General features: G+C 45.9%; 1 protein-coding gene across 3 annotated transcripts in view; it reads left to right on the plus strand.

Moving 5' to 3' along the window:
• LOC143831683 (laminin subunit beta-1-like) overlaps positions 1-23,768 on the plus strand; it is a 70,730-nt gene that overhangs the window by 12,647 nt on the left and 34,315 nt on the right. For all 3 annotated transcript variants that reach the window (XM_077324897.1, XM_077324899.1, XM_077324898.1), the window contains exons 3-16: positions 6,342-6,520; positions 7,956-8,079; positions 10,270-10,343; positions 11,471-11,659; positions 12,704-12,767; positions 13,351-13,553; positions 15,863-15,983; positions 17,043-17,231; positions 18,700-18,879; positions 19,636-19,748; positions 19,844-19,923; positions 21,004-21,160; positions 21,835-21,987; positions 22,568-22,726. In XM_077324897.1, coding sequence (XP_077181012.1) covers positions 6,342-6,520; positions 7,956-8,079; positions 10,270-10,343; positions 11,471-11,659; positions 12,704-12,767; positions 13,351-13,553; positions 15,863-15,983; positions 17,043-17,231; positions 18,700-18,879; positions 19,636-19,748; positions 19,844-19,923; positions 21,004-21,160; positions 21,835-21,987; positions 22,568-22,726 — 1,985 coding nt within the window. The remainder of the gene's footprint in view (positions 1-6,341; positions 6,521-7,955; positions 8,080-10,269; positions 10,344-11,470; positions 11,660-12,703; positions 12,768-13,350; positions 13,554-15,862; positions 15,984-17,042; positions 17,232-18,699; positions 18,880-19,635; positions 19,749-19,843; positions 19,924-21,003; positions 21,161-21,834; positions 21,988-22,567; positions 22,727-23,768) is intronic.

Here is a 23,768-nt window from a genome sequence, read left to right on the forward strand (position 1 = left end):
GTACAGAGATAAGGAACAGCAGGGAAGGAAGGGGCCACTGTAGTACTCTCCAACATTACGACAGCCCAAGGAAATACTGTGAGGTTTGAGACAAGGAGTAATACAGGTGTTTAAAAAAATGAATGCAAGTTTGCAAACTATGGCTTTGGTTCTGCTTTCACTTTCTGCAGGTTCAAAGAAGGAATATGGGTTTTGCTGATGTCTTGCTCCCTTGGTAGTCCAAAAATGGTGTTCCTAGGAGCTGGGCAACAGCTTCAGGGGAATAAGAAATCTCTCAAAGGAGGAGAGTATCAGCAAAAATGTGCCCAAGGAAATTCTGGGTGGGATACAAGCCTATAAGTATAAGCAGAGGTCTTGGGATCTATTGTGAATTTCAAGGACCTACCGTACAGCAGGGGTAGTCAACCTGTGGTCCTCCAGATGTTCATGGACTAAAATTCCCATGAGCCCCTGCCAGCAAACGCAGGTTGACTACCCCTTGACCACAGGCTGACAACCCTGCCCTACAGCATAAGAATCTCTATATTTAATGTACCATTGTTCATTGTGCATTTACTCTAAGCACAGCACCTTCGTGCAATGAAAAGCTTTAGCTGTCTGATTCTGCACACTGAATCTTTGTTAAAGGGGGAGGATATTTTTCCCCCCGTTGCTGTTGGCAGCGCTAGGCAACAGAAGGCAACTCCCGCTTGGGAAATGCATGAAGATTTGTGGGTGGAGCTGGTGGCAAATGGGGTTTAGGAAGGGGTATGTGCCACGGATCTTATCCTCCAGGCAGCTGTATTCTCCAGGGGAACTGATCCCTGTCATCAGTAGATCAGTTGTTATTCCAGGGGGGCCCCACCCGTACCTGAAGGCTGGCAGCTGTATGAACTCCACCTTCTCTTGCTTGATCCATGCCCCAAAGTACCTTTCCTTCTCCCTGGTAATCACAGCTTGTCCTGTACGTCTAGAACTTTTTAAAAGGGAGGGAGAGAACTCTTTCTTTAGGCAGACACTTTTATGCAGAAATTAAACAGGTGCAGCTTCTTCCGTATGACCTCCAACCTTATCAGAAGTGTCATTTGCTTAAAGTCTAGTTCAGTAAGCAGATAATCAAGGCATGGGAGGGGAAGAAAAGCTGTTTTTTTCTTAATACCCCGCTTTTCACTACCCAAAGACGTCTCAGAGCAGCTTCCAAACACCTTTCCCTTCCTCTCCCCCACAACAGACATCCTGTAAAGTAGGTGGGGCTGAGAGAGCTCTGTGAGAACTGCTCTGCAAGGACAGCTCTAAGAGAACTATGACTAGCCCAAGGTCACCTAGCTTGCTGCATATGGAGGAGGAATGGGGAAGCAAACCCAGCTGTCCAGATTAGAGGCCATGTGCTTTAACCACCACCCCATGCTGGGGAATTAGGTTTTTAAAAGTCTGCTGGCCTTAGCAGAGTAGGGGAAAGGTAGCTTTCAACTAATGGCAGGAGGCCGTTCTTGTTTTTTTTAGAAATTAGCCACGCTGTGTGCCCGGGTGGGGCTGCTCTGGAATGTACCAGACATACCTCTGCTTGGGCAGCTTCAGTTAATCATTGTCGGGAACAAGAGCTTGGGCAAGAATAAGCAATTTTTCTTTTAAAAAGTATAAGAGTTGGTTAGGAAGCCTCTGATGAAATGCATCTGTTGTTAAAATAGGCATATATTGTCCTTCATAAACAGAGCAGGTAGCAACACATATTTCAGCATGTTTCAAACCATGACCTGTAGGGTGGACAAGAAATGCCCTCTGTACATTTTACGACCCTGTGCTCCTGCAAAAAGAGGGGCAGGGCAGCCTTCCTCAAGCATCAGAGGAGAACATTCTGAGGAGTGAGGATTAAAGGTAAAGGTAAAGGTATCCCCTGTGCAAGCACCGAGTCATGTCCGACCCTTGGGGTGACGCCCTCTAGCGTTTTCATGGCAGACTCAATACGGGGTGGTTTGCCAGTACCTTCCCCAGTCATGACCGTTTACCCCCCAGCAAGCTGGGTACTCATTTTACCGACCTCGGAAGGATGGAAGGCTGAGTCAACCTTGAGCCGGCTGCTGGGATTCAACTCCCAGCCTCATGGGCAGAGTTTCAGACAGCATGTCTGCTGCCTTACCACTCTGCGCCACAAGAGGCTCGAGTGAGGATTACAACTGTTGCTATCCCTACACCTGTCTACAAGACGGAATGGAGAGGGAGTGCGTCCGAAGAACACAGGTGTCACATGGCTTCCTAAGGGGGAGAGGCAGTCCTTTGAAGATGTGGGTCCCCAGAATGGGATGCAAGTGAATGGCGAAGAGCATGTTGAGGAAGGAGGCCTCTGTGCGACGCTGCTGCCTTCACTGGGGTATGCATGTTGTTGACATGGAAGAAGACAGCAGCTGACCAGAGCTCCTGTAGCTCCAAAGGAAGGGATGCTACCGAATTTCACAGGGACTCTGGCTCAGTTGTAAAATCAAAAGTTTCTCCATGCTCAGGGAACAAATGAGCGGGCCTCCTTTTTCCTGATTGTATTCATTAAACTGTGAAGACATTTCACTGGTTTCATAGATGCAGTGTAATAAAGTGTACTAAAAGAATTGGTGTGAAAATACCGTAAAACAATCAAATGGTGTGAAAGAAACGAAAGTAAACAGGAAATGGGCTGAAGGTAGAGGATGAATATGATTGCCCCCCAAAATGAAAACAAACAAGGATATATATATATTTATACATCCCTCGCTCATGTGCTTTGGCACATAGGTGCTTGAATTTCTGAACAGGAACAGAATAGGGCAAAAATTCTTATATAGAAGGTTTCATTGGCAGGTATCCTATTATCAGAACTCTTAGTTCAACTTTTACAAGCTTTCTGATGCTCTTAGCTCCTGCAGATGATACTGTGAAAGCTTCATCTCTTTCTAGACTGGTTGGATCGATCAGGAAGCAACAGCCTGCTTGCAAGTTTCTCCTTAATAGAAGTGGTGGGATCCTGGTGCACGCAGGACCCCTTTCTGATCTGAAGACTGACAGGGTCATAGGCAGGTCAGCAGCAGCATGCTCTGCCGGTACTAACAAGTACCCTTTGTGTTCTGGCATTAAAAGCTTCACCATGTGACAGATGTTTCTGCTGACAGGAAGCACAAGGTGTAACGAGGGGGGAGATTCTTGTTCCTCCGTCTCAAGTGTTCCTTCTTATGACTGAATCAGAAACAAAGAGCAGTACCCTCAATTGCTTAAAGTACCATTCCTGAGAGTATGTGATACTTTTGGACCATGCCACTGGTGTGTGCTGAGACACACAAACTCTTACATGTGCACATGTGGACAGGCAGTATGGCATCTCCTTTATTTCTGAAGTTATGGAGCAAGAACAAACATCATTGGGGTAAAAGAGCAAGTCAGAAATTGAGCTATGAGCCTGGAAGATAGCCCTCTTTAAGTATTTGGAAGGTTGTCACTTGGAGGAGGGCAGGATGCTGTTTCTGTTGGCTGCACAGGAAAGGACGCGCAGTAATGGGTTTAAACTACAACGATATAGGCTAGATATCAGGAAAAAAATTTTCACAGTCAGAGTAGTTCAGCAGTGGAATAGGCTGCCTAAGGAGGTGGTGAGCTCCCCCTCACTGGCAGTCTTCAAGCAAAGGTTGGATACACACTTTTCTTGGATGCTTTAGGATGCTCTGGGCTGATCCTGCGTTGAGCAGGGGGTTGGACTAGATGGCCTGTATGGCCCCTTCCAACTCTATGATTCTGTGATTCTATGAAGTAAGTTCCAATGTCATCTCTTTATTTATATAGCTTACTTTTCTCCCCAGTGGGAATCCCAAAGCAGCTTACAACATCCATCTCCTTTTCTACATTTTACTCTCACAGCATCAGGCTTGTTAGGTAGGCTGGGCTGAAAGAGAGTGACTGGCCCAAGAAAACTTCCAGGGAAGAAAACCCAGAAAACTTCCATGGAAGAATGGGGATTTCATCCTGGCTCTCCCAGAACATGTATAACCACTACATGCCATGCACGGCAAGGTGTACCTGGGACTTGGCCCTTGTTTATTGAGATAATGAAAGCAAAATGCTTTAACTGCTGTCTGAATGTAAATTATATTTATGTGATAGTACGGTAATGACTGGGGAAGGCACTGGCAAACCACCCCGTATTGAGTCTGCCATGAAAACGCTGGAGGGCGTCACCCCAAGGGTCAGACATGACCCAGTGCTTGCACAGGGGATACCTTTACCTTTACCTTTACCTTTACTAGACAAGACTTACTGGTGCAATCCCAAAGGTTGAGCAGCAGCTCTGCAAAAGTCAGCATTCCAGAGAAGAACATATCCCATTGGGAGGGAGGGTGACAAAGATGGAGAAGATTAATAATGGCTAATCCTTATTATGCTATTGAATGGTTAGATTTGATTTGATTTGATTTGATTTGATTATTTGATTTGATTTGTTACTCGCCTTTCCCCAGAGGCTTGAGGCGAGTAACAGTACATAAACCCCCCAATAAAAACCATACAATAAAATCCATAAAACAAAGTATACTAAAATACACAGTAAAACAGATGCAGCAAAAAACTCTAAACTTAGCTAGGATTCCCCAGGATTCCCATGGGGGGGGGGGATGAGGGAGACAGAGGGTGCTGGTTGAACTTCGCTACTGCCGTTACAGGGGGGGCTAGATCTTCCTTGCGGACCGGCCTCATCCAATGACCTGGCGGAAGAGCTCCGTTTTACAGGCCCTGCGGAAAGCTGAGTATCAAATTGAAAACTGAAAAGTAAAATTCTTGAATGAGCATTGAACTGAAAACAACAAAGAAGCTCCTGGTTAACCAGGCGCTCTTGGCTCTTTCTGGGCTTAGAATAATCTCATGTAGGGATGGGTGGACTTCAGAACTCACAGAAAGAACTATATGCAATGTATGGGGTTTATTCTGGGAAGAAAAACAAAGTTTTGAGGTCTCTCTGCTTGGGATTTCCTGCCTAAGTGATTGCATTCAGACTGAGGATGAGAGATTTGGAACAGACAAAGAATTCAGCCCACTCTGACCCTATTCCCCATTTCCTTTTTCATTTGGAGGTCTAGGCTTGGGAGACAACGATAGGTGAATTAGGAGCCAGCTGCCAGTTGGTTGCCTTAGTGGTTGCCTTGGTCATCAGGCCTACAAGAAAATTCCTTCTTGTCACTTGTTCAATTGTTAAGTTTGTTCACAGTTTGAATGTAATCTTGGTTGCCACCCCTATCCCCCTATTCTTTACAAGATAATTTTTTGTTGCTAGTCAATTATGAAGGTTCAGTTTTTCATGTTTGTATGAGTTTCAATGAGTTCTGTCATCTTTATATTTCTTTAGATATATTATTTCAATATCTTTGAAAACATCAGCCCTTGTGAATGGGTGCCTCCTCTTTTATTCGTTTGGTTGAAATAAGATTCCCACCCCTCATGAATCATTGCAGGTCCCTCACTTGTAATTATATTATGCCAACTGCAATATTCTTCTTGTGATGCAGTCTAAACAGATCAGTCATTGTGCAAAAGTATCTGACACAAAATCTACAAATCTGACACAAATTTATTTCAGGTCTATTTCATTCTCTTGAAACATTTGGTTACTGGTATAAGAATCACGACTCGTCAATAAAGAACTTCAAAGGGAGAATCAAGCGTGCAAGTGCTGAGTTAGAATTCATCCAGAAGCTTGACAGTATCCAGGGAGAGCTTGAGGGATTCTGTATTCCTCTCACACAATGGGAATTAATTGAAAATGCTCATTGTGGTTGCTTTGCAGTGTCTTGGCCTTGTTTAGTTCCTTTCTGCCTCTGTGCTAGGATGTATCCCTATCCCTTCCAACTGAGGGTGCACTTCATCCATTTGGCAAAGGGGAGTTTAGTCCACAAAAGCTTGTTGTTGTTAGGTGTGAAGTCATGTCCGACCCATCGCGACCCCATGGACAATGATCCTCCAGGCCTTCCTGTCCTCTACCATTCCCTGGAGTCCATTTAAGTTTGCACCAACTGCTTCAGTGACTCCATCCAGCCACCTCATTCTCTGTTGTCCCCTTCTTCTTCTTTTGCCCTCAGTCGCTCCCAGCATTAGGCTCTTCTCCAGGGAGTCCTTCTGCAAAAGCTTATTCCACAATAAATCTATTTTTAGTATGTAGTCGATAAATTCTTATCCTTCCTATAACCATCTAGCCCAGATTTCCTGTGTGAATAGTGGGTCTGTTATCACAGGTGTATGTGTGAATTACTGGTTGGTGGGCAGGGAGATTACAATATTGGTTCCTATTTCACAATGCCCGGGTATCTCACAAGTTCTTAAAATGGCCTTGAACCTATTCCCTTCCTTTTTCTGACCAGTTCAGGTAGCCGATGCCCAAGGGCCAGAAGAGCCCGACCTACTCTACCATGGCTGCTCGGAGGGGAGCTGCTATCCGGCCACGGGGAACCTCCTCATCGGAAGGACCCACAGCCTACGTGCTACATCCACTTGTGGCTTGGTGGAACCCCAGGAATACTGCATCGTAAGCCATCTGCAGGTAACGCTACCTGAGTGCTGGTGCTTGTGAAGGACCGGGAAATGGGAATGGGCATTCAGCCTAATGGGCGGTATAAAAATCCAAATACATACATACATACATACATACATTTGGTCTTGTGTAAGGAGTAGAGCCTCTTGTGGCGCAGTGGTAAGGCAGCCGTCTGAAAGCTTTGCCCATGAGGCTGGGAGTTCAATCCCAGCAGCCGGCTCAAGGTTGACTCAGCCTTCCATCCTTCTGAGGTCGGTAAAATGAGTACCCAGCTTGGGGGGGGGGGGTAAACGGTAATGACTGGGGAAGGCACTGGCAAACCACCCCGTATTGAGTCTGCCATGAAAACGCTGGAGGGCGTCACCCCAAGGGTCAGACATGACTCGGTGCTTGCACAGGGGATACCTTTACCTTTAAGGAGATGAGTGGAGATTTGATTGGGGGGATTTGCACAGTTGGGGAGGAAATTGAAACAGGTTGGTTTAGAGTACACTGGCAACAAAAAGGGGGCATGAACTCCATCAGCCACAGCTAAAGAAGAGCAGGAGACACAAAGATGCTCTGTAAGTAGGGTTGCCTGGAGATTTGGGGGGGTGAAGACTGGGGAGGGCGAGGTTAGAAGAGATGAGGAAGCTTAGCAAGGTATAAATGCCAAAAAGGTATAATGCTCAAAAGCAGTGGTTTTCTCCAGGTGCAACTGTCAGCTGGAGATCAGTTGTAATTCTGGGAGATCTCCAGGCTCCCCCCTGAAGGTTGGCAGCCCTAATCATGAGGCAAGTTTATTCTAGCCTAGGATGTTTCAATTCTGGTGGATCTAAAGAGATTAACACTGTTCTAAGGCCAGACTTGGAAGCCTGCAGCCCTGCTTAGGACTGCACTGTGATTCATGTATAGGGGAAAGGAATCCTATGAGACAGCTGCTCTTGTAACTGAGTTAGTAACTTTGCAAGAGTTTTAAAAAGAATCTGGAGAGATGCTTGGATCTAAATGTTTTGAAATAACGCCCCCTCCCAGAGCACCTCTTTTGATGATAAGCTGTTCTTTCTACTATGATTCAGACAACTGTCAGTAGATAACTGGTTGCTGATTTTCACGAGACTTGGGCTGAGGGACCCCCTGGTAATCAGGCTATTTATACAATGAGTTTTGCAGGGGGGAAGCAGTGTCTTTGCCCGACATGTGTGTCCTTCTGACTATTGATGATTGTAGCCTCCACTCTCGTGGGACTTCTCTCAATGTTGCCAGCCTCCAAGTGGTAACTGGACATCTCCTGCCATTACCATTGATCTCCAGGCAATGATAGTCAGTTCCCCTGGAGAAAATGGCTGCTTTGCAGCCTGCTGAGGCCCCGCCCTTCCCCAAACCCCACTCCCAGCTCAGAGCGGGCAACCCTGTCTTTGTGATGCTCTGGTTGATGTCTAGTACACTGTGGTTCTCCTGGCAGGACTCTGAGAAATGCTTCGTTTGTGACTCACATTCCCCATCCCTCCGTGAGAACCACCAGATCGAGAACGTCCTCTACCTGAGCGGCCAGGATGGCGAGCAAACCTGGTGGCAATCAGAGAATGGTAAGCAGCAGCAAGGGACGGGGAAAATTTACTTGCTTGAGGCTCAGTTCTTTTCATATCCCACCCTGATACAGCTTCACCCCCCAACTTCTTGAGGTGTTTCCCAATCCAGAGCTGGCATTTCTCGTCCCCATCCTTCTCTTTTATGTGGCTCAATCTCTCTGGAATTGGGAGTCCCTACCTACTTTCTTCAGTCTACATCAGGCTTTTTCAGCCAGAGTTTCCTGAAACCCTGGGGCTTCTTGACAGCCCTGGAAAAGTTTGACGAATGGATAGGAGTGAATTAATTTTTGAATAGATATTTTAATTAGGTTAAGCATTTATCAGGTAATATGACCATATATGGTCATGTCAACCCCCACTCTTCCCAAAATGGCCAATGATGGGTCTGGAAGGGGGAGGTGGGAAGGGGAGGGGTTTTACTTCTGGGGTTTCTGGAAGCTTGAAGAATATTTTAGGAGTTTCTCAATGATTAAAAAAGAAGTGGAGAAAGGATGTCCTAGATCAGAATCTGTCTCTCCCAACAAAAGAAGAGTCCAATAGCATCTTTAAGACCAACAAAGATTTATTCTAGGCATGAGCTTTTGAGTGCATGCACTCTTCCTCAGACTTTTTAGTGCCTGCAGGCAAATGCTGGCAGGGGCTCATGGGAATTGTAGTCCATGAACATCTGGAGGACCACAGGTTGACTACCCCTGGAGTAGAGCACTGGCTTTTTAAAATAGTTTTATTGAGAAGGGAAACAACTTTGTGTGAAGGAGGAGAGAGAGAGTCCTAACATTCTAAGTGATTAACTATTACAGGAAGGAATCAGAAGGAAAAGTGCTCAAAGGAGCAGGCAGTCTCCAAATAAGCCAATCAGGATACAGGAGAAGATTACTTGCAAAATACCAGGAGGTTCTTAATCTAAATATGCTACCTACGCATCTCCTCTGAAGCCCCCTTCAGGATATTCTTCACATGCCGTTGAATCATGCACACTCCAGAGCTTGCATATTCCAGCATCTACACGCAGCCAGAACTCTCTCAACCTAACCTGCCTCGCAAAGTGTCTGTTGTGGTTAGAGGAAAGGAAAATGGTTGTAAACTACTTTTGGAGTAGCGGTTAAGAGTGATGGCTTCCAATCTGGTGAGCTGGGTTTGATTCCCCGCTCCTCCACATGCAGCCATCTGCGGGTTCGTAGGGCAAACAAACAACTCTTTATTGGTGATCTCAACAGTGAGTACATCTTGTAGCAGGTGACAACATGACTGAAAACCCCTTAGAAAACCCCAATTTTATATACATAATACAGACAAAGGAATCTCCCATGGCTGTGTGCAATTGGCTAGATCGAACATGATTGATTGAAACTGATTGGATCCCGCAGCAGGGATCCTTGCAGTGCATTGGCTGATTTTGTGTCTGCTTGGATCCTGCCTTGGACCTCAAGCTTGGTCCTCAGCAGCAGATCCACATACACAACACTGACCTAGGGCTATCACAGTCCTGATAGTCCTGTTCTCACAGAGCAGTTCTATCAGAGCTCTCTCAGCCGCACCTACCTCTATTGTAAGAAGAGGAAGGCGTGGAAAAAGTAAGCTGCTTTGGGACTCCTTCTGACAGTGAAAAGCAGGGTATAAAACCCAACCCTTTTTCTTCAAAATCTTTCTTACACATATACACAAAAAAAATTAAGAAAAGATATTCTAGAATTACACATCAGATGTAGGCCTACCCACATAGAGAGGGTTGACTTCTAGCAGGAAGAACCCACAGCTCTTCACTTAGAATGAGGCAGGGGTATGCATGGGAGAATGTTTTTCAGAATCTCAAAGACGGCATGATAGAGCTATTGCTGCCTGGGAGTAGGCACGATCATTTTATTTTCCGGTCCCATTGTGAACTCTGGTTAGACAGCTTTTTTCAGATTTTTTTCAAAGCCTCAGGATGTGGCATTCAGGGACCAAAGCAGAACCGACAAAGTGAATGCGTATGCCTGCAGGCAACAATAGCTCTATCATACCACCTGCAGATCCTGAAAAGCTGTTTTCAGCACATAGCTTAAGGCAAATGTGAGTAATACAGGGGAAGACTGACGCCTTCCAGAGTGTATGTACATGAGAGGCACACACCCATTTTCACCCTCCCCTCTTGAAGGATGCTTATGTGAGGCGGTCTAACACCTGTCCCTTTCTCTCCCTGCCCAGGTGTGGAGCAGGTCAGCATCCGCCTAGACCTGGAAGCTGAGTTTCATTTCACTCACCTCATAATGAAGTTTAAGGTACTGGGAATTCTACCAAGAGGCTAAAGTATTGCTGTGGCTAATGTATTTTTTCACCTTGTCCCGGATAGCCCAGGCAAGGCTGATCTCATCATATCTTGGAAACTAAGCGGGGTCAGCCGTGGCTAGTATTTGGATGGGAGCCTACAAAGGAATACGGGATCATGATGCAGAGACAAGCAAAGGCAAACCACCAGAAGAGTCGGTTCCGCAGGGCCTGCCAATCAGAGCTCTACCACCATACCTTTGCTTGGGAGGAGAAATCTGCCTCTCCTCCAGCACCCCCAGCACCTAGCAAGGGGGGTGCACCTGGAGTCGTATTGGCAATCTGGGTGGGGGATGACTGCCGTGGGAAGGGTGGGAGGTTTTTAGGGTTACTGTTTTTATTCTTATTTTATTTTGTGATTTGTTTGCGGCTGCAAGCCAGCTGGCTGGGAGCAGCAACCTAAAAATGCAACGAATAAATAAATGAACCTCCAAATGTCTCTTACTTTAAAACCCTGAAGGGTTGCCATAAGTCAGCCATGATCTGATGGCAACAACAATAAACTAGATGCTTTCATGGGGAACTGGCAAAAGCTTCATTAATGAAAACATAGACTATTGAGAGGTTTGTGGATTTGTGTCCATTTCAGTCACACAGTACTGGCTTTCTCATCCCGAGCTTCCTGTATCTTAGTCCAGCACAAGTAGCATGGGACTCACTGAAGCAAGTCTGCAACAAGAAGTTTTATGGTATCTGAGTCATGTGACAGGATGAAGAGAAACCACACCTGCTTGGGTGGGTTCTGCATTGTAAGGATGCATGTAACAATACAGATGTGGCTGGACCTGGTGAAGTGAGAGAAAGCAGCTTTTGTATGCAAAGAGAAAACAACATTCTCAGATGGACATTGATAGATTTAAAAAACCCCAACCAACCAATATAAATGTCTTTAAAACTTTTTTTTTAAATGCACACCCTGTAACTGAAAAGTACTTGAATAGGCATTAGTGAATGTGGCCTTGCTTTGAAAATTTTGGTATTTCTTCTTCAAATTGTTTTTTTGGGGAGCGGGGAGGGAGAAGTCCTTTTTTAGCTGTAGAAGGCAAACTGCAACTCAGCGTTCTCCTTCTTTCTCTTCCAGACATTCCGCCCAGCAGCCATGTTGATTGAACGTTCCTCAGATTTCGGGCACACCTGGAAAGTTTATCGCTACTTTGCCTTCAATTGCTCCAAGCTGTTTCCTGGCATCTCCACCCAGATCCCAACACATGTCAACCAGGCAGTATGTGACCAACGATACTCTGAGATTGAGCCCTCTAGCCACGGCGAGGTCAGTACTTCCGTGGTAAAGGACAATCAATGCACAAGAAGGCTGGTGCTATTAGTTGAAAAATAAAAATAAGGGCATTTCTTTGTTAAAAATAGCATTATGCCACCTGAGTGGTGTAACACTACATATAATCGTGCCTCCTGGGCCCTCCTCACCTTTTTGCTGTCTCGCTGTTTTTTGCCGCCATTTTGTACTTCTTTCCCTCCACAAGTGCTGCTGGAAATGGTGGGTGAGAGCAACGTGATTTATATGCAACTCTTCTCTGCCTGTCAATCAAGCCAGATTGCCAATCCCCTTTTCCCATACTTTAAAGGGCCCACGGTGCCTGTTAATTTTTTTAAATCAACAATTCTCCGTTGAAATGCCTATGCATCTAATCATAGAAGCATAGTGCTTCTTTATTGCCACTGCATATGGAATCACGAGTCTTACTTCTTTTAAAAACAAATCTCGTTCCTGATTGGGGGAGGGCAAGCTTAAAGAGGCATGCTTTGTGCTAGAACTATGGGGAATTTTTTTTTTACTATTGCCTGCATGATTGAACGGCAATTCGTTGCTCCAGGCAGTTCACTTAAAAAAAACTCTTCCTTTCCCGGTAGAAGGGAGTGGGAGGCAGGTGTGAGGGTGGGACATTGGAGGCAGAGATAACGCTCCTAACGCCTCCATATATTATTTTTGCTGGTGGCCTGCTGGTTGCTCTCCAGTAGGTAGTGCTACATATGCTGGTGAATCCACTTTTTGGGATTCGCCAGCTATTGCTTTAAAATTGAGGATGTAGCTGGCTGTTTACTGCTCAGACGCTGCATGTTGGCAACGTAATGCAGAGGGGCTGGAATATAACAACAATGAAAGGTAAATATCAAAGGTAAGAATCAAATTTCAGGGGGAAGCACTAGGATGGAAATTGGACCTAATAATTTCTTTATTTTATATTTATTTATTTATTTTACATTTGCATTCTGCCCTGCCTTCGGAGTTCTGAAAGAAGTTTCTATACTGTATCAACTACTAATGAAAGACATTCCCTCTTGTTTGAACCTATAGGTGATTTTCAAAGTTCTGGACCCAGCTGTAAAAGTAGAAGACCCTTACAGCCGAGAAATCCAAGGTATGGCAGTAACAGGAGATCAAGGGAAGAAGAAGGGTGGAGATGATGGCTCCTTAACTCTGGGACTTCAATAGCATTGCAGAAAAACAAGCAGGGATTATGGGGAGTTGTACAGCTGTGGCCAAGTCTTTATCGGCACTAGAGCTGCAGAGCTGTTTAGGAGGCTGTTTCAAAGGTTTTTAGTTTAATAATCTGCCTTTTAAACAGTCGATTGATTTAATTTAAATCTGCATAATGCCCAAAACTCATTAGCTATCTCTCAAGAGACTTAACAGTTGAATAAGCCAAGGGTGCTGCTAATTATTAGAAGAGGGAGGCTGCCTTTAATATTTCCTTTGCCGTCCTTTGTCGCAGTCACACCGCGTACGATAAACCGACATGCCCTTAGCTCACCGATGACTCAGTCAGCCGATGAATTAAGGTTGCCCTCCTAGTATGTCTAAGGTGGGATGCAAGGGAGAAGCCCAAGAATGGGATATCAGCAAGTTGGGTGCACTGCAGACCGTGAGGTTGCTGCCAGGATGTCTTAGGCAGGGACCCTAGAGTTCTGCACCAATGCCTCCCTCCATCCACTCCTGCCCAGATCTGTTACGAGTCACTAACCTGCGGGTGAACTTCACCAAGCTGCACACATTGGGCGACAACCTACTGGACTCCCGACATCAGGTGCTGCAGAAGTATTATTACGCCGTATACGAGATGGTGTTGCGCGGAAGCTGCTTCTGCTATGGACACGCCTCGGAGTGTGCACCCGTGGCTGGGGTGTCAAGCCGAGTTGAGGGCATGGTAAGGCATTGGTGAGGCAGGGGTGGGAGGGAGGAAAACCTGTATAGAAGGAAGGCGACAACAAGGCATGATGCGAAAAGATTGCTTGGATGCAAAAAGTTGCTTCCATTGTTGGTCTGTCTAGTTCAGGGTTGAACAAATTTAGATACAGTATTGGACCTGAGGAAGTGTGCATGCACACGAAAGCTTATACATTGAATAAAACTTTGTTGGTCTTAAAGGTGCTACTGGACTCTGGTTTTATCTGAGAAGAATTCAACTTTGTTGGTCTTAAAGGTGCCCCTGGACTCAACTACATACTTGAGCCAGCTTGGTGTAGTAAGCCAGCTTGATGAAGTGGTTAGGAGCATGGATCTGTTGAGCCAGGTTTGATTCCCTGCTCCCCCACATGTAGACAGCTGGGTGACATTGGGCTTGCCACAGCACTGAGAAAGCTGTTCTGACCAAGCAGTAATATCAGGGCTCTCTCAGCCTCACCCACCTCACAGGGTTCCTGTTGTAGGGAGAGGAAAAGGAAGGCGACTGTAAGCCACTTTGAGACTCCTTCGGGGAGGGTGGTATATAAATGCAACTTTAAAAGGTTGCCACCTATAAGAACCAACTCTTCTTCTTGAATCTAGCCCAGGGTTGTTTACTCTGGCTCCAGTGACTCTCCCGGATTTCATGTAAAGAAGGATTTCGACCCCCACCCCACCCCCGCTGCCTACTATGTAGGAATTAAATGTGGGATTTTCTTCATGCAGAGCGGGTGCTTTACAGCTGAGTCATTTTCCTCAAGTGGTTTTGTAAGCGTATCAGAACAACTATTAATCAAGGAACAACTAGGCCGCAATCCAGCTAATTCCATACTCAAACAAAGGTCTAAAGACATTAGCTGGCAAAGGGATCTTCTAGACTTCCTCCTGTCAGATAATATTAGATACAGTCTAGTCCCAGCTCCCCACCTATCTATTTTAGAGATTAATAAACAGAAAAGAACCTTTACACAGGCTAAATGTTCAGCCCTGCCCACATGCTTCTCTGGAGGGCCGCTGTAAGAAAATTCCCTTTTCACAGGGATATAGCAACCATATAGAAACAAATGAATGTTTTTACTATTACTCTGTTCTGATTACAAAACCATCTGAGGCAATTTAATTCAGCCAATATTAGACAGTTACTCAAGACTTTCTCAAAGGAAAAGGTCAACAAATTTCAAAATGATGAAAATAGACAAACAATCACCCTGAGCCATATGGGAGGGCGGTATAAAAATGAAATAAATAAATAAAATAACTCTCTGCGCTGCCAAGTTCTGTGCTGCTGCTATTAAACTGCACAGTATATACACAGGACAGAAAGTATCTTAATCGAACACTACAATGATTTGACATTTTGGAAATGGTGTTTTAACGATGAGTTTTTATCATGATGGTTTTCTTTTTAATACAATTTTTATTTTTCTTCAAAGAAAGAAATAGAACAGATATATAAGATGTGAGTTAGTAAGCATCAAGTAAATTATGCTCTACAAATATTTTGTTATAACCCCCCTACAATATTTCATGATGGGGTTTTTGCCTGTTAAGCTAAATATTGATATTTTAAATGTACGTTTAAAGTTTGGTCTGAATGACTGTAAATAAAATTGGATTGAATTGGGAAAGGTATGTGTCAGCTCTGGTACTCCTTTGGGGTAGTGAAAAGCAGGGTATAAAAACCTAACCTCTTCTTCAAAAGCATAAACCTTGAAAACCTTGTTGGTCTCCGAGGACTTGCTGAACTCAAATCTAACTTATCTGGTACAGGCCAACATGACTATTCTCTGAAGCTACCCTCATAAATATAGTTTTCATATGATTAATTCAGATTCCTCCTTCCCTGATAACATGTGCTGTTTTTCTGGAGGGAAGAGGACGAGCAGAGATGAAAAGGACTGCATTTCTTACATAACAGTTGTGTCAGAAGAGGGAGGCGTGTACAGAATGAAATAATCCCAAACCTACCCAAAGGAAATTCTGCCCAGCCCCTTTCTGATTTCAGAAGGCCTTTGCAGAAATTTGTTGTATGTTTTTCAGGGTTATTTATTCGACAGCAACATCAGGGCTAGAGACATGATGGGGGAGATTCTGCAGATTCTACTAGAATCTCTTGTAGGACTGAAGGCATGCAAATTGCCAAGCTCTGACCACCAGCCACCCTTTAGCTCTCTGGGGCTCATGGGACTTTTAAAAATATTCATATTGAGTGACAGCCTCCTCCGATTCTACTGAGCCATGTCCGGAGTAGACTGGTTCTTAATTCCCCTCCTCCTGTCTTCTCTGCCCCAGATCCATGGACGTTGCGTGTGCAAACATCACACCAAAGGCCTCAACTGTGAGCTCTGCAAGGACTTCTATCAGGAGTCGCCATGGAGACCAGCGGAGGCCCACAAGCCGCATGCCTGCCGGGGTGAGAAACACTGAGCTTTTACCTTCACACTGGGAAACAGGGGAAGCATGCTCATCCCTGGGAGAAGGGGACCAATATGTCTGGAAATTGTAGCATCCATTATTTCAAACTTGACTGGGAGAGGCCAATAGGGTTGCAAAATCTGATGGGTAAGGCAGTGCTATTTATATATTTATACCTGAGGACCTTCTCAAGAGTATGTGAGCAGGGAAGGGTCCTTTGGTCTTGGGATGCCAGTCTCCAAGTAGGACCTGGGAATCCCCCAGAATTACAGCTCATCTCCAGACTACAGAAATCAGTTTCCCTGGAGAAAATGAATGCTGGAGGGTAGATGTTGTGGCATTGTACCCCACTCAGGGCCCTGTCCTCTTCATCCCCAATTCTCCAGGAGTTTTCCAGACTGGAGCTGGCAAAGGTTTTCTCCAATCCCTCACTGGTGGCCAGGGGAGACCTGTCAACCCCATTCAGACCCTCCCTGCTTAAGACCTGTATTGCTTCCTAAACCAAGCATCAAGCAAGCCTTTTTTTCTGTCCTCCCATTTCTATGGCCCCAGAATGGCAGGTCGGATAGTTCTTCTCCCAACAAGTTATTTAGCTAACACTGTAATAAGGGCTGCTGCCTTAGATCACTTAGGCCAGGGGTAGTCAACCTGTGGTCCTCCAGATGTTCATTGCCTACAATTCCCATGAGCCCCTGCCAGCATTTGCTGGCAGGGGCTCATGGGAATTGTAGGCAGTGAACATCTGGAGGACCACAGGTTGACTACCCCTGACTTAGGCAACATCATAGAAGAAGGAGGGTGAGAATTGGAACTGAGGGTTGCGAGTGTACAGGTGTTAGTTGGAGAACTCCCGGAAATACAGCTAGTCTCTGAGTTACCCCCAAGATCAGTGCCCCTGCTTTGGGAAACTCGGCTCTTTGGTATTATATACGTCATTAAATACCTTCTCCAGGCTCTACCCCAAAATCTCCTGGAATTTCCCATCCCAGAACTGGCAGGGCTATGAACTGGTTGGGAAGCATCTTGCCTAGTAACGGTGTCCTTGGTTGCTCCGCAGAATGTAACTGCAACGAACACTCTCACAAGTGTCACTTCGACATGGCTGTTTACCTGGCCACCGGCAACACCAGCGGTGGGGTCTGCGACGAGTGTCAACACAACACCATGGGCCGCCACTGCCAGCTCTGCAAGCCCTTCTACTATCGCAACCCTCTGGCTGACATCCGGGCCAGCACAGCCTGCATCCGTGAGTATCGTCTTCTCTTGTTCTCTCTCCAGATCATTGTTGTTGTAAAAAATGAACTTATCAGATGACTGCGTATCTGAAGTGACCAAATCTACTGGCATTGGCACGCCATCTTGATCTGTATGGGGTGGGGAATGCAGCTGCCTTCTCATGCTGCTTGGTCAAGAGATCAAAAAACATAGTCTGCAAAAGCCTTCTTGAGTCCTGGATCCTGTTTTTTCTTCCTCACTGTCCCTGTCTCTGTTGAATGGGATAGAAGTCCTTTTGCGTGGCACTCCCTGCGCCATTTTGAAAACAGAAGCTTAGCTACAAAACAGCCCCCTAGTGGCAGAAGGTGGAACATCCAGGTGAAGGTTCTGTCTCCAACCCCACCCTTCCCCTATAGTTTCCCCTTGCTGTAGGGTTGTCAGCTCTGCGTTGGGAAGTTCCTGGAGATTTTGGAGATGAAGCCTAGGATGGCTGGGCCTTGGGGAGGGAAGGACTTCAGTAGGATAAGATGCCACTGAATCCATCCTCCAAAGCAGCCATTATCTCCTGGGGAACTGAGCTTGGTTGGCTGGAGATTGGCTGTAATTCAAGGAGATCTCCAGGCACTTGGAGGCTGGCAACCCTATTTATTAATTTATTCATTTAATTTAAATACCGCCCCTCACTATAATGTCTCAGGGAAATGTACATAGAACAGTAGGTACATTATGCATTGGAAAGAAAAGAATGATATTTGTTAAAACAGCAATTCTAAACTTAGAAACAGTGTACATTGAAGCATGTGCCGCAAATAAGAGAGAAATCACAACAGACAAAGAACAGTGAACTTGTAAACTTATAGACATATTGTATATCAGTGGGTTGCTTGCCAGGGATGGGAGTAGGTTGTAGGGATGCCCCGTCGCTGGTCACAGCCAAAATCCTGGCAGAAGAGGTCTGCTTTGCAAGCCCTACGGAATTGTGTGATTTCATCGTAACCTGTCAGGTCAATGTAGGTTTATTTTTGATCCAGTTTAGAGGGGAAAGCCCTAGGAGGTCTTACAGGTCATTGTTCAAAATGAGCACAGCATTATGTGGTTGTTCCCATTTCATGTACATGTAGAACAATGAAATGTACAACAGATTGGGTCAAATGATTGCACAATCCTTCCCTCTCCATGACGTAGTATGCCTCTTTAAGTCAGTTGCTGGGGAGCACGGGCTAGATGACACAGTCTTTTCTGTTTGTGGGCTTCCTAGAGGCAGCAGGCCGGCCACTGAGGAACAGAATGTCGGACTAGATGGACCTTTGGTCTGGTCCAGCATGGCTGTTCTTCTGAATAATTGTAGGGCTTCTACTTGCACAAGTACTGTGTGGGATCCAACCATAGGGATGCAACCCTTTGATTCTAGAGATTTCTGATTCGGCCTCTTAGCCACCTAGAATGCTGACGGTCTACTCTACTGTATGCCTCTTCCCTGCTTCTCTTTTGTCCCACAGCCTGTGACTGTGACCCAGTGGGATCCTTGGACGGAGGTGTGTGTGACAGCCACACAGATGCAATGCTGGGCATGATTGCCGGACAGTGCCGCTGCAAAGAGAACGTCAAGGGGATGCGCTGTGACAGCTGCAAAGAAGCCTTTTACGGACTGAGCCGCAATGACCCTCAGGGGTGCCAGCGTTAGTATCGGGGATTGCCTGAGGTGATGTTGTGGGGAGAAGTCTTCAGTTCTTTCGATTTCGCGAGGGCCACCAAGGAAGCTTACAGATGTAAAAACCTTAAGACCAAACGAATTCCACATCATTAAGACCATTAAAACCAAGTTAAAATGCACACACAATTAAAACAGGGGGCAGGAAGGAGGGATCACTGAGGGAACACGAGATAAAACACAAAAGTCTTCGCCCACGGGCCGGAGACAGCAACAGAAGAGGACAAGTGAGTCTGTCGGGAGAAAGAGTTCCAGAGTTTTGGTGTCATAATCGAGATGGCCATTAACTGGGTTCCCGCCCATCTAAGCTCAGAAGGCAGGTGCACCCAAATAGGGCCTCAAAGGACCATCCTGAGAGATCTGATAGTTTCATAAGGCTGTAGGCAGTCCCTCAAGTATGCTGGTCTGGGGTCATCCAACCCCCTGCAGAATGCAGGAAACTCACAACGTTTAGAATGAGCAATTTTAGATCCATTGGAATGTATAAGTATTTATTTGAAGTAAAGCAAGATGTGTGTAGGATACAATTGGATGACCCTATTCCAGCTGTGGAACCTTGGCTGTAGAAACTGGGCAGTGTGGAGAGATCTGACTCTGGCCCTTTTGAACCTGCTCAGCTGGGCTAGGAGGAAAAGGGGTTGGTGGCCTAGCCTTGTTCCAGGCATAGCCGGTTGAACAACCAATGCTGGGCCCTGGCAGTAAGTGCTGGCCGGTGTGTTCTCAGCCTGCAGGTGCGACCCTCGTGGGATCATCGCAGGTAGCAGCCCCTGCGACCACATCAGCGGTGACTGCTACTGCAAGCGTTTTGTGACCGGGCGATATTGCGACCAGTGTTTGGTGAGTGAGCTTTGTATCATCCGAGCGTGTGCGTTTGTGCTTCTGCCTATGGCTGAGGATTAGATCTCCTTCTTGATGGCCCTTCTCCTCCACAGCCTGAATACTGGGGGCTCAGCTATGACATGACTGGATGCCGGAGCTGTGCTTGTGACTTTGGAGGTGCCTACAGCAACAGGTAGGAGGGGAATGGACGGCAGCAAGTGGGGCAATGGCTCAAGGTCATGTGGCAAGTGGGAGGGGACTAGTAGAGCAGGGGGTTGACTAGATCCTGCGTTGAGCAGGGGGTTGGACTAGATGGCCTGTTTGGCCCCTTCCAACTCTATGATTCTATGATTCTATGAAGTGGGAGGGGACTAGTAGAGCTGTGGCCAGCTGCAATATTGTGGGTATAAGGCCTCAGAATTTTAAGGGCAAGCTGGGAATTTACACCCTGCCACAAATGTTGTTAATCTTTCATGTGCTACTGGACTCTTTACTCTTTTCTATTATTATTAATAATAATAACAATTTATTTGTTTGTTTGTTTATTTATTAGATTTGTATGACCGCCACTCTTGGAGAACCAGCTCACAGCGGTTTACTACATTTCAAATACAAATCAATACATAAAAGCATTAAAATTCCCTATTAAAACCCCCATAAATCAATACTAACAAAGATGGCAGTATAATAACTGTTCCCACGCAGGCTACTATTCTCACACAGGCTACAGGATGGAAAGACAGGCAGATGAATAATTGGGCATAGGTAGATCGATTTGGGTATCTGGGCCAGTCTAATACTGGCCTCTCTCTAAGGTGACCAGATTGTCCCACTTTTGGAGGGACATCTGAAGGCACCTGGCAAATTGTACTTATGTTGAAATTAAAAAATATATATTACAATACTATTTTTGCGTTCTATGTGTTCTATGAAACTTTTTGTTGCTCCATGTAGACCAAATTTTTAATCAAGAACCTCCCCGGTCAATGGTGTCCCGCTTTACCAATGTTAAAATCTGGTCACTTTACCTCTGTCCCTAGGGGGGGAGGGGGCTCGATCTTAACCCCCGGGCCAACACCTGGCCTCAGACAAACGCCTGGTGGAAGAGTTCCGTTCTGCAGGCGCTGCTACGGACAGACTAACAGGGCTACCCAATTATGATCTGTGGACACAGTACCCTGATTGTGATTTGAGATGTCACCTGCTGTCAGGGGTCTCTTTTACCTGCCATGGGGTTATTTTCCCATCTGTTTATTTTCCCGTCTGTTTCCAGGTGCTCCACAGAAGACGGGCAGTGTCCTTGTCGGGCCAACCTCATGGGCCGCCAGTGTGACGAAGTGCAGCCTGGGTTTTTCTGCATGCCCTTGGACTACTATATGTACGAAGCAGAGCATGCCACAGGCCTCCCGCCAACGCATCACAGTCTGCCGGTCAGTGCACTGGGAAAGGAAAAGGTGGAGGAAACTTGGGGAAAGAGGAGAAGATTCCCTGCTCCGTGTGCAGAAAGGGATTGTGTCTAGAAAGGCCTTGTGTTTTGCATGAAGGGAAAAAGATGATGGTGCCTCTTTTTATGGGATTTATCTAAATTCTTTATGTACAGGGGATTTCTCCTTGGAGAAAAGTCTTTTATGATGCAGCCAGATAGGACCTGAAAGTTATCCCGTCAACTCTTCCCCCTATTCTAAATTAGGATCTTGTGCAGATAAACAAACCCATCTCAAGAACGACTCTGGAGAAGGCAGAATATATACAAAATAAATAAATTCTGTTTCCCACAGTTTATTGCAGATAAACAGGCACTGTCCCAAGTTTAGCGTTTCACAAAGGGAGAGCATGATGAAAGAGGTGCACCAGCAAAGAGTCTTATCAACAAACAGGTGTTGTGAAACCTCCAGCTGGCTCAAGCAAGTGAGCCAGACCGCACACATAGGGAGATTCCATGTCCTCTCCCTCTGCCCCTACAGCTGCTCCTGCAACCGCCAGCCTCAGCACCCGCCAAAGCCCCATTAGACTGCTGAATCGCTCATGGGGGAGGAGTGCAAAGCACAGATGTCAGCAGCTCCAAGCAGCTGCAGCGGAGACCTAATTTCACTCTCTGTTGCAGGGCCCCTTGCGTCCCGAGGCTCCTACTGACTGCGTGGAATATTACAACGGGGTCCAGAACGGGCGCAAAGTGAGGCTACGGCGCCAGCACAGCACACTGAGGCTCTTGCAGCAGAGAGCAGCACTCCGGCGAGCCAGGCAGCTTCAGCAAAAGGTGAGTGTTTATATCGCGGGGCCTGGGAGGGTTGCCAGGTGTGCCATGCTGCTACCGGGGGAGGGGACGCTCTCCAAGAGCTCTCTCTCTCACACACACACACACACACACACACACACACACACACTTACCAGAACCCTGGAGAGCATCCAGAATGCTGACATCACCTGGAAGTGATGTTAGCATGTTGGAGGCATCTGGGGTGACACTCTGGCTTTTGGGGAAACTATAGTAAAAAAAAACTGGCCTCAGATCATAGAGTTTTGGCCAAACCCCAGAGTGCCACCCCTCTGACAACCCTGGGATGCCAACATCACTTCTGGCTGATGTCAGCACATTGGGATGTTTTTTTTTTTGGTCTTGGTGAGCATGGGGGGGGGGAGGTCTGAGGAGGCAAGGATTGATTGCCACAAAAGTGGCTATTTTTTGTGAAGGTTCCACTCACTATCTGAAACCTCCCAAGTCAGGGAAATTCACATGGTGCCAGTGGGGGTCTTGGCATCCCTACAGGGGAGGGAATGGGCAAGGATGGGAGGAATGCACAGCTGGAGCTCTACTGACCCCTTGTTTTCCTCCGCAGCCCGATGTGGAAGTTGTGCCACGTGAACACACGGGTCACATGATCACATGGACTGGCCCAGGATTTGCCCGCGTACGGGATGGAGCTGGCTTATCCTTCCACATTGACAACATTCCTTACCCCATGGAGTATGACATTCTGTTGCGCTATGAGCCGGAGGTGCGTGGAAGGGGGTGGAGAGAGGAGGTGCTGTGGATTTGTTGTGGGAGGAAGGGAAAGCATGGTCCTATCTGTGGTGCTTTGGCAACCATGCGCAATGGCAACAACTGTTTGTTTATTTTATTTTATTTTATTTTATTTTATTTTATTTTATTTTATTTTATTTTATTTTATTTTATTTTATTTTATTTTATTTTATTTTATTTTATTTTATTTTATTTTATTTTATTTTATTTTATTTTATTTTATTTTATTTTATTTTATTTTATTTTATATACCGCCCTGCCCGGAGGCTCAGGGCGGTTTACAATTAAACGTATAAACAATACATGGAACAGTCTTCATTAATAATCATACAATAATAACAGTGGTTGTAACAGAATAACAGTATAATAAGCAGTATAACAATAATAATAATATAACAGTATAACAATGCAACCGTGCAAATGGCACAACAGGTCCAGAGCACTCTGGTGGAGTTCTGGGAGGAAGGGGGGGGAGAGCGGGGGCCCTTCGTTCGTTGTTGGTTGTGCCTGGTCTCAACCAAATGCCTGGCGGAAGAGCTCCTTTTTGCAGGCCCTGCGGAACTGTTTAAGCTCCGTCAGGGCCCTGATCTCCTCCGGGAGCTCATTCCACCAGGTGGGGGCCACAACAGAGAATGCTCTGACCCTGGTGAAGACCAGGCGGACTTCTTTAGGGCCAGGGACCATTAGCCGGTTGGTGGCGGTGGAGCGCAGAGCTCTGTTGCTAGAAATACAAAAATATTTCCACTTTTTAAACCCGTAATAATTCTTAGCATTTATATAGCACTTTAACCCAAAGTGCTCCAAGGCTATTTTATAAAATGATCTCAGTAATCCTTTTAACTCTACTGATTTGGTGAGTATTATTGCCAGCCATACACTGATCCTGGAGAACTGAGCGAGAGAGAGACAAATAAAATGCCCCTCCAAAAGTCCCAGACATGAAGACTTCGCTTTCTTTTTTTAAAGAGCCACATTTAGTTCCATATTGAGCACCACATTTGGATCTACAGTCAAAG

The sequence above is a fragment of the Paroedura picta genome, chromosome 3 (assembly GCF_049243985.1).
Source record: "Paroedura picta isolate Pp20150507F chromosome 3, Ppicta_v3.0, whole genome shotgun sequence".
Lineage (NCBI taxonomy): Eukaryota > Metazoa > Chordata > Lepidosauria > Squamata > Gekkonidae > Paroedura > Paroedura picta.